General features: G+C 43.6%; 1 protein-coding gene across 1 annotated transcript; it reads right to left on the bottom strand.

Moving 5' to 3' along the window:
• Positions 1 to 325: 325 nt before the first annotated feature.
• On the bottom strand, positions 326 to 3561 carry LOC136965335 (G protein-coupled receptor 137Ba-like). Its single transcript, XM_067259447.1, has 7 exons — positions 3003 to 3561; positions 2004 to 2053; positions 1559 to 1781; positions 1224 to 1373; positions 956 to 1084; positions 709 to 830; positions 326 to 511 (listed from the first exon to the last, which is right to left on the bottom strand). Exons 1-7 carry the CDS (start codon positions 3417 to 3419, stop codon positions 397 to 399), a joined length of 1206 nt encoding a protein of 401 aa, XP_067115548.1. The 5' UTR covers positions 3420 to 3561; the 3' UTR covers positions 326 to 396.
• Positions 3562 to 10780: the final 7219 nt, after the last annotated feature.

Here is a 10780-nt window from a genome sequence, read left to right as displayed (position 1 = left end):
ACTAAAGCAAAAATGATTCACAAAACCTTAGAAATGGCTTAACATTTTCAAAATTCAGCTTTTTAATCTAATTTCTCAATAGTAAAAATGTACGGTTCAGTGACCACTGTCCAGTAACAGGACCTCAATACAACTCAGATTTGAAATATGAAGTTTAACTAATCTGTGCCAACATCACAGTACAAAGTTTCTTTGAAATATTGTGAGACATTCATTTATCACAATATCTGCAATAAACATAAATGGTCTATGTTCTTCGAATGTTTGCAAGTTTCTATTTCTAAATTAGCCACACTTATCACATTGTGCTAATGGACACATTGACCTACTCTTATGATGAAAAGCGCCAAAGTGTGTTATGCGGTGATGTAGGCCTACATTGAGGTGCAGACTGTGCTATGGATATGAGTATAGTTCCCCCGTTGTCGCTGTCAGTCGTTGCTCGTCAGTGCTGGTGTGTACCGTAAAGCTGCTGTTTCGGCTCCCCCAATCATAGCAGTCTGTGGATAGACTGTTGGAAAGGGAGAAGATAATAAATAAACGTATAGCATTTGTTACGAGCATAGACCATTGAAGCCTTACATTTTAACTAAATAACTTTTGGAATCAACCACCCACCAGATTCCTAACCTGCTAATAATTAAATGTTGATCAACAATTGGTCAACATTACTGTAGCCTTGAGAGAATGTTTCGGCATGTCACTTACTTGGCTGTATTGTTCTGAGGAGGGATGCTCCAAGCCAGGTCATCGTCACTGTCATACCGCCGAGGGTTGTCAAAGAAATAGCCTCTTGATGAGAGCACATGGTTTGGGATGACGGATCCGCTCTGAAAAACATCCCTTATGATTAGTGAAAGTAGATCCGTCCCCTGCTTCATACAGGGTATTACACAACAGCAAAAAGTTCAGACCCTCTCAAGACACATCCAGAAAGCAACCCACAAACGCTCACCCTGTCCTGTGGTGGCCGGCGGACCCTAAAGAAGTACACCACTAGGGAGGTGGGCAGCAACTCCCAGACGAATAGAATCACCCCAAACACGATGTAGCCCGCGTCTCCCAAAGAAGATCGCAAGTCCGCCTGGACAGAGGTTTGTAAATGAATAATTCATTCTGAGACGTACTTGAGAATTACACCATGAATGATAATTGGCATGGAGTAAAGATTGTTTTCTAAATACATGTGTCTATCCATTTATAAACATCTATGCCACTGTTACCTGGTCAGAAACGTTGTACCAATCGTAGTCAAAGGAGTTGATGGTTTCGATGTCTGTCAGAGCTAGCACCACTAGGTTGTAACAAGCGCGAGAAGCATACAACAGAACCACCATCACGCCAATCAAAGTTACCTGGCACACAGACGTCCCCTATAACCCAAAAGAATAGAGATCTTGGAATTACCAGGCTGCAGGACGTTGTATAATTGGCATTCATTTTTATCCATTTCCAATAGGCTACAACAAAAACGACTTGCTTAGAAACGATCAGCTTGTTGTTATACATAGAATGCAGTTTCTTCTTTCTGGAATAAAGTAAGCATATGGGCTCTTACCTTAGACTCTAGATAAATACTGGCAAGAGACATCTTAGCCACCTTGTAGAGGCAAACGGACAGAGAGATGGCGCAAAGCACAAAGAGTGTGTCATTGATGGTAACTCGCACCAGGACAATGGTCTTGACCTCGGTGGCAGTTATTTTGACCAATAGGGCACAGGCCAAGTTTACCACCAGGAAGAGGAGACTGACACCCAGAAAGACCAGGTAGAGTGGGAGCCTATGGGAAGAAACAGGAAGAGAGGTGAGTCAAAAAGAGTTGTTGGCTCGTGCGAAATTATACTTAGGGGCTTTCCAGCAAAAGGATTGTTAACACAATGAAATGTTCATTTAAAATTATTCTGCATCCACAAAGTCCAGATTTCTTGGATTTATAGGACATATGTGGTGATTCAGACTTTGAGGTTAAGGACTGTTAAATAATATTCTGGAGTCATCTTACCTGTACTTCAGAAGGGAAGGAGTATACTTGGACTTGGCCTTGAAGTAGACCTGATGGGCTCAAAGAAAGAACAATGTACACCGTGTACATAGAAAGCAGTTTTTCTCAAGAAAGATGAGCATGCCACCGTTTCCCAGAGCTTCCATACAAAACAACAACAAATGCGACAGTGCTGATCTGATATCCAAGAGTCAATACGTTGATTCCGATGACAGATCTGTCGACAGATCTGATACTATAAAACTCTAGATTTTTATTAGTACTTGCTGACCTATCCCCAAAACGAACCTACTGTAAAGTCAAAGGAAGCTGACTTGAGTTACACAAGAGTGTTTAATGACTGTAGGACAGAAGCCTAATTTTGCATGTAGATGTAGCATTCCCTTGCTACGCGACCACTCAAAGCTGGACACTCAGTGTGTTGTGTGTATTCTTAAATCTGATACAGTATTAATTCCAGCTTGATGGAGGGTCTCTAATGTCTGCCCATATTTTACTAGGCAAGGATCTCATCTTTATGTCGTCGTCACCTGAAGTCCACTTTATCAATTTATAATGTCAAAAATAATTTTCTTATTGCTCAATGAGGCATCTGTGCTACGCCACTGAATAATGGAACTGCTTAATCTTTCCCCTCCTATGTCTCCTTGCCACCCCCCATTTCCATAACATTGCCTTTTTCATCCCTCCCCTAAACCGCACCTCCATCAGCCTACGCATGCACACACTTATACACAATCCTCCCACATTCACAGTTGGCTGGAAAACATCTATTTTTGAATAGTTAAAAGCACCATAGCTTAATTTGGAGCCCAATTGACCAAGAAGAACCACATCAATGCAAATTTGGTCCTTTGAGGCCCTCCTCAAGGACATTCTTTTTTCCCAAATGTATACCTTAATATGACCACAAAACATATTATCTCTCCCTCTTTTCACACACAAAACCCATTCCCTTTCTCTCTGTCTCATACACACCCCTATTCCACAACCCCTCACCTGGGCACAGTAGAGGTTCATGAGGCTAAGTGTGAAGAACTGCAGACAGACAGGAAAGCAGTAGAGCAGCCAGAAGGCAAAGGGCCCCAGCGCGTTAGCGGTTACACAATCGCGGAAGTAAAAGGAGAAGAGGACAGCGCGCAGTGCTGCCCACAGCAGACACAGGAAGAGGAAGGCTGTCTGGTAGCTGAATCGCTTGTGGCGGTAGCGCAGGACCAGCCAGAGTTGGGCATAGATAAAGGCGAAGAGAAGGGAGTAGAAGATGGTGTAGGCCACAGTGAGGCCCAGCTTCACGTACGGGGGGATGGCCGGCGTGATGGTCGGAGACGGTGGCAGCATGGAGCCGTTACCGGCTGCAGATGTCCCCAGCTCACGTTGCTCCTCTACCAGGGATCCTTCCATCGCTCCTCCATTCATCTCTCTGGTCCCCAGTGAGAGACAAAAGGGTATTCACCAGGCTCTCTTTTTCAAGCAATGCTGTATTGTAAAGTCTATGTGTAGGATCAAATGTGTATGTAAAATTGATACATTCCTTTCATCGAGTCTTGCTTTAGAAACACAGGAGAGACAGAGAGAAAGAGATTGGGAGGAAAGGAGAGAGTGAGGAAGGGACACTCCCCTCTTTTTGCCGGTGCCTCTTCGAGAATGGTTGGAAGCTGTGGTCACCTGACCAATTCAGACCCCCTTATTGGCTGAGGGCTTGGCAGGAGGCTGTGATGCCTACGAAGAGGATGGAGGGGAGGGGAGAGGAGGAGGGAGGTGTTGAACAAATGGATCGAGCCAGAAAGAGAGAATGGGAAAGAGAAAGGTGCACATTGACAGTACTTCAATACACATACTGGGAGACCTCTTCTCTGCTCCCATCCTCTTGTGTCAGTGATGGCATCACATGCAAAGAGCAGATTGTCATGAAGTCTACCCTCCCCTGCTTTCCATTCTGCTGTTATTCCTTAATTTATTTCTATACATTACATAAGGAGAGTTACAGCACTGTGCCAAACCCTTTAGTGTAATTACAGTATAATCTGTAGAGCAGTGTAACATCATTTGTGTGGATATAGGCTAACCTTAAAGAACAGGTCTTTTAGCTTTTGTCAGTTCAGCTTAGATGTACATGCACATTAGTTCATTAATATGTACAGTACATTGTCATATATTTGGATTATATACATCAATATACAATTACATGTATATACATGTATATATACTGTACATAGTGTATATATACATGTATATACAGTATGTTAAACTCATTTATTGAAAATAATAGTGTTTTATGTCAGACGCATTTATTCGTATGTGCATGGTTGTACAATAGGTGAATGAAAAAGGGCTGAAATGTGGTGGAGAATGCGATTCAGAGCATCTTTACATGAACTACAAAAATAAAACAAATAATTCTGTAAAATGTTGGGTTATTACTGGTGTTTTACATAAAATGGAATGAATTATCAGTGTTTGCCCGAGATTGCATGATGCATCTAGGGTGTGAAACTCATGAAATAGTCTATACTCCTACATTCACATGGACTTTATTGCCACCTGGTGGACTAAACATTAGTAGAGGTACCATGTCAAATATTTATTTTATAGAAGCAGAGGAGAATGGATAACACCGCCTGGTAATACCTAGTATATTTTATCCTATCAATGACATATTAGAAATATAGGTACAGTTGAAAAAAAGTACTAGATCTAGAAATGAGTTAAAGTTCAAACATGTTTTACTATGGTATCTGTGTCAATGCTCAAATGTATTATTAAATGCCCCACATATACGAACATGTTTTCCCCTTTTCACAAAATAGCATCGTGTGTGGGGTTTAAAATCACAAAATTCAATGTCATTGTGAACCTGTACTCGTATTTATTTAGCAAGGCCGCATTCCTAGTTTTTGGTATTATTTTATTGACTGATGGGAGGCACAATAAATTATTAAAACCTTTTTTGGTTTTCTAGAATTAATTTAATCATGAGATAACCTTTCACTGACTTTTTTTGCTATTGGGATTCCATACAAATGACAAGCATTCGTGCTGATAACTAGTGTCACAGGCCAAGGTGAAACTTTTTACGTAAAGCGTAAACAGCATCACACCCAGCTCTTAAATGTCTGCTTCTGACTTCAGGCTTTTCTCCCAATGATTTGATCGTCAAAATCTAAATTTGCTCCATGCTATGGTGAGTTTTAGACAATTGCTTCACTGATATTATTTATTTATTTTAATACTTGGATGTCATACTTGCTTAATAGCTGCAAATCAATCCAAATCCAAAAAAGTCTCTGATTAAAATGCTTTAAATTAACAGCGACACCTTCAGGGCAAGAGTGGAAAGGGGAAGTCTATGTGAAGCGTTAGTGGAGCATGGGGGCCGGAGGAGGGGGATCCTGCTGTCCTCCTTAGGGCAGGATCTCGTACATCGATTTATCATACTTCATTTTTTTCATTCTCATTAGTTATTGGCTAAAACACATAACATGATGCTCCACATGAGGCGGACGTCCTCCCTAACCAATCAACAATCAGAATACAATATTGACACCGCGTTGGTCTAATTATCATTTCCAAATTTGATCTGGCAGTGCTTTTATACTTGTTGATCTATTATCTCGAACATCACTTACTCAGGTTAGGTGTGCAGAATAAGTCACCATGGCGATGTTCCCCTACAGAAAGTGGACCACTGTTGTGACACCGCAATAAAAGAAACGTAATAAAATTAATGCTACAGATTTTTTTTGTTTGCTGCTAACTACCATTGTACATTTTCAGGTGAATGCAGCTCACCATCACCGAACATGTCATGGATGGATGACATTAAAAAAATTACCATAGGTCTGTTTTCCGTGTTTTGATTGTCATACAGTCCGACATGAATGACAATTGAGATCCTACAGTGTGACATGGTTTACAGCAGGGATCATGTTCGCACAGTCTGACAGGCAACAGTCGCAAAGGACTATTAAAAACTGCAGTGTGCACCCGTTTTAAGATGTCTGCTTCCCAAGCTGAAGTCGCTTTTATCCAAAGCGACTTCCAAGAGAGTTTTACAAAAGTGCATAGGTAACTGATCATAACAACGAGATAGCCAAACATGATGCATACATTGTGAAAAACAAGTCCCAAAGGGAAGAACAATAAGAGCATGTAGTTAGACAAGTTACAATTATACAGCAAGAACCTCAAAAGTGCAAGAGTGTACCTGTAGAAAAAAGCAAGCAACAATAATATATTTCATGGTGAGTACAATAATTTTAAGACAGTTACAACAAACCCACAAAACAATAAAAGCTCTCAATAAGAGACATTGTGATCCTGGAGGAAACTAACATCAGGTCCATCATTCCTAAGTAACGTTGTACTCCCGGAACAAGTGCGTCTTGAGCCTTTTTTTGAAGGTGGGGAAACAGTCAGTGTCTCTGATGGAGGTGGAGAGTTGATTCCACCATTTGGGGGCCAGACAGGAGAAGAGATTGTGTTGGGACTGGGCGCTCTTGAGAGGTGGGACCACCAGACAGTTGTCAGAAGAAGACCGTAGGTGGCGGGTGGGGGTGTAAGGCTGAAGGAGAGACTTGATGTAGTCGGGTGCAGTCCCGTTCACCGCTCGGAAGGTCAGTACCAGGGTCTTAAATCTGATATGGGCCGTGATGGGAAGGCAGTGGAGGGAGATGAGGAGCGGGGTAACATGGGAGCGTCTGGGTAGATTGAAGACCAGACGGGCTGCCGCGTTCTGAATCCTGTGGAGAGAGCGGGTTGCGAATGCTGGGAGACCGGCGAGCAGCGAGTTGCAGTAGTCCAACTTGGAGAGTGTTTGGGCTAGCAGCTGGGTGGAATTCTCAGACAGGTATCTCCTGATCTTCCGGATGTTGTAGAGGGTGAATCTACCCGGAAGACAGCAGCAATGTGGGCTGTGAGGGAGAGCTTGTCATCCATGGTCACCCCGAGGTTCCTGGCAGAGGATGAAGGGGTCACCGTTGCAGATCCCAGGGTAATTGAGAGATCGTGGGAGATGGAGGGTTTGGCCGGGATGATGATGAGGAGTTCTGTTTTTGCGAGGTTCAGCTGGAGGTGGTGCTTGGTCATCCAAGCGGAGATGTCTGCGAGGCAGGCCTCGACCCTAGCTAAGATCCCCGGATCAGTCGGGGGGAACGACAGGTACAGCTGCATGTCGTCAGCGTAGCAGTGGTAGGAGAAGCCATGGGAGGTGATGATTGGTCCAAGCGAGGTGGTGTACAGGGAGAAGAGGAGGGGTCCAAGGACGGAGCCCTGTGGGACACCAGTGGAGAGCTGACGTGTGCCTGACACTTTGCCTCCCCAGGAGACCTGGTAGGATCTTCCCGACAGGTAGGATGAGATCCACTGAACTGCAGTGCCAGTGATGCCCATCTCAGAAAGTCTGTCGAGCAGGATTTGATGGTTAACCGTATCAAACGCTGCAGAAAGGTCCAGCAGAATGATGACGGATGACCTCGAAGCCGCTCTGGCAGACTGGAGGGCAGTGGTGACTGACAGGAGGGCAGTTTCTGTGGAGTGGCCAGTCTTGAAGCCCGATTGGTTGGGGTCAAGCAGGTTGTTCTGAGAGAGAAAGTTTGACAGTTGGTTAGATACAGCGCGTTCAATTGTTTTAGAAAAGAAGGGTAGCAGTGATACTAGTCTGTAATTCTGGAGGACGGCTGGGTTAAGGGAGGGTTTTTTGAGTAGAGGGCTAACTCTGGCCTGTTTGAAGGCAGAGGGGAAAGTGCCGGAAGCAAGAGAAGAGTTAAGGACATGGAGAAGAAAAGTTATGATGGAGGGAGAGATGGTTTGAAAGAGAGGGGAGGGGACTGGATCAAGGGGACAGGAGGTGGGGCGATGAGAGAGAATGATGTCAGAGATCTCTGCCTCGGACAGGGGAGAGAAAGAGTTTAGACATTTAGTAGGGTCAGTCATAGAGGGTGAGTGGATAGGAAAGGTGGGTTCAGGGAACCGACTGCTAATGTCAGCAACTTTTTTCTCAAAGAAGGAGGAGAAGTCATCTGCTGTCAGGGTGGGGGAGGTGGCTTAAGAAGGGTGGAGAAGGTAGAGAAAAGTTTGTGAGGGTTTGAAGCAGAGTTCATTTTGTTCAGGAAGTAGTGGATTTTAGCATCAGTTATGCAGGCAGAGAAGAATTTAAGGAGGGAGTTATACTTATCAAGGTCCAGACCGTCTTTGGACTTGTGCCATCTCCTGTCAGCTGCCCGAAGGACGGACCGTTCGTCACGAACAACATCCGTGAGCCACGGGCAGGAGGGAGAAGATCGTGCAGGCCTGGTTGACAGTTTTGAATTTTAAAAGGCATTGTATACTTAAAATAGAAATTTAAATACCGAATTTGAAAATACAACAAAATTCAGGCTGCTCAAATTGAATCGAATTGTGGAATTCAAACCCCAAAAATGTGTCACTGATTTACTTCCATACTATGCTTTCTTTGTCCTGGTAGTGTGTTTTAAGGTTAGAAGTAAAAGGTACAGTAAAAGATATAAACAGATTGTGTATTAAATGTTGGTAGTTGGATTGGATTGGATTAAGTAATAATGAAACAACCACAACAAAAAGTTTTGATGAACAATTCTTCCTGTCGGTAGTTTAATGGATCGTCCACTCTGTAGGTGACTCCCAATGTGATGGAAATGAGAACAGCAGGAACTCCTGCGAGAGAGAAGACAGTGTTGATGCACAAGTAGCTGCAGAACCCTGCAGTGGGTGCACCCTGCCACAGGCCTGCTGCAGCAACCCTGCAGTTCACCTGTATCCCTGCCTGAGCCTCTGCAGAGGGTGTAACGCATAATGATTTTAGTGTGTTTGTCTAGAATTCTTTTAAATGAAATAAAGAGGTCATACATAATGGGAAGGTGAGTATCACCCATCTGCTGTTTGTTAGACATTTTGTTTAGTAGCAGAATTAAGTTGAATACTAAAGTAAAGAGCAGAAACCACCCCCCAAGAAAAAGAAAACAAAAAAAACATTGGTACAGTGACAAATAGTACTTTCTACTTTGTTACTTTACGCCGCTACCTACATACCCCATCCAGTGACCACGGTGATAGTCGGGAGGTAGGATGGGGGTTTCCCATGTTTTGTGGCTATCTTGTTGTTATGATCAGTGACCTATGCACTTTGTAAAGCTCTCTCTTGGAAGTCGCTTTGGATAAAAGCGTCTGCTAAATGAATAAATGTAAATGTCCTCATTGGATTCCAGAGCAGTAGGAACATGTGACAGGCATAGAGAGTTCCAGACAAAGGTGGCCGTCAGGAAGTACTACAGAAAGGCTGCCACGGCAGTGCAGGGTCCATGGTCTGGGTCGACGTGCGTGTCAGAGGAAAGCATGACATTGGCGTGACTGTCTTCAGGTTCACGGGACTGTGGGACGGTGTTGTTGATCCCCAGCAGGAAGAGGAGGGTAAAGATGAGGAGACAGACACAAAGGCTCACCATCAGGATTGCTTGGCTGCTGTTACCGGATTTCCTGAGAAACGGAACAATTAAAAAAGTAAACGTACCAATTTGCGCCCTTTACGGAGGTTGCTTTCGTGAGGGTTGCCAAATCAAGGCACAGCAAAGATCGAATTTTTGAATCTCACCTGTTCATGACGTGAAAAACGATTGCGATATCCAAGCCCACAACAGACATGGAACACCCCAGATAGGTGATCCAGTCCAGGGCTTCAGCGTTGACATAATCAACCCTGTAGGACTAGAAGTAATAGGGATGTTTGGGAAACCGCAGTTCACATCTGAGGGCAGTAAAGACAGAGGTGAGACTTGCCATTAGCGCAGCAAAGTTGGTGGTATGATTGCAAAAACAACGCAGGGCCTCATTGGAAATGTTTTTGTAGCACCCTTCCGTGATCCATCCACTTTTGGTGTAGTTCCAGAACACACATGCAAGTAAAGTCGTAGATGGTTGTGTTGGGGACATTCTGAGAAAAGAAACAAATCACTGTCATCACCATAGCCGGAGAACCAAACACAAATAGACATTTAGATTTGTGGGTGAAATGGATGAATGCTGTTGTACAGTTGGTATACTAGGACTTCCTTGTTCCATTGTTAAGAGAAGTTCATGGGTAACTTATCCCATTGTAATTTGTGGAAAGTTTTGTAATTACACAGCAGTTCCGTTTCATCCAACCTCCACGAATCATGAACAAGTGCCATGACTCTGCTTTATCAAGCAAAGCTAATTTAAAACACGGGTCTGCAGGGGATTTTACGATTGGCCTTAAGACCATTTCCACATGGTCGGCCCCCATCCTTCCAGCTCCTTTCACATTTCCAGAGATGACCCTTCTACGACTGCCCTAGTGGGCTCTGAAACCCATTGACCTGAAGAACCTGTCTTTCTGGTAGAGTGCAAAGCCAACAGAGATGCCAGAACTTCGACGCCGCATTCCTGAGGGGACGAGGCACAGTTTGTAGAGGAAAAGAAAAGGAGGGAGAAGTTAGAGTTGTATTTTTATCTACTCGATTGTGTATTGTGGTAGATTTTGTTTACTATGTCTCATGCAGGGTTGCCATGGGTCAGGAAAGTACTTGAAAGTGCTTGATTGAAGAAAATAAATCAAGACCTTAAAAGTGCTTGGATTTACCGAGCAATGATGAGGTCCTTAAGTGCTTGGATTTAGCCTTTTTCCACTAAATTAATTTGAGTACTGTCAAACATGCCTGGCAAATACCGGTTCAATGACTCATGGTTGCAAAACCCAAATGGCTGCTAAAAGTGCCAAATTATATTTACTTGGCAAAATGCAG

This window comes from Osmerus mordax, chromosome 21 (genome assembly GCF_038355195.1).
Source record: "Osmerus mordax isolate fOsmMor3 chromosome 21, fOsmMor3.pri, whole genome shotgun sequence".
Lineage (NCBI taxonomy): Eukaryota > Metazoa > Chordata > Actinopteri > Osmeriformes > Osmeridae > Osmerus > Osmerus mordax.
The sequence above is the reverse complement of the archived record's forward strand: the minus strand, read 5'-3'. Positions and strand labels throughout refer to the sequence as shown.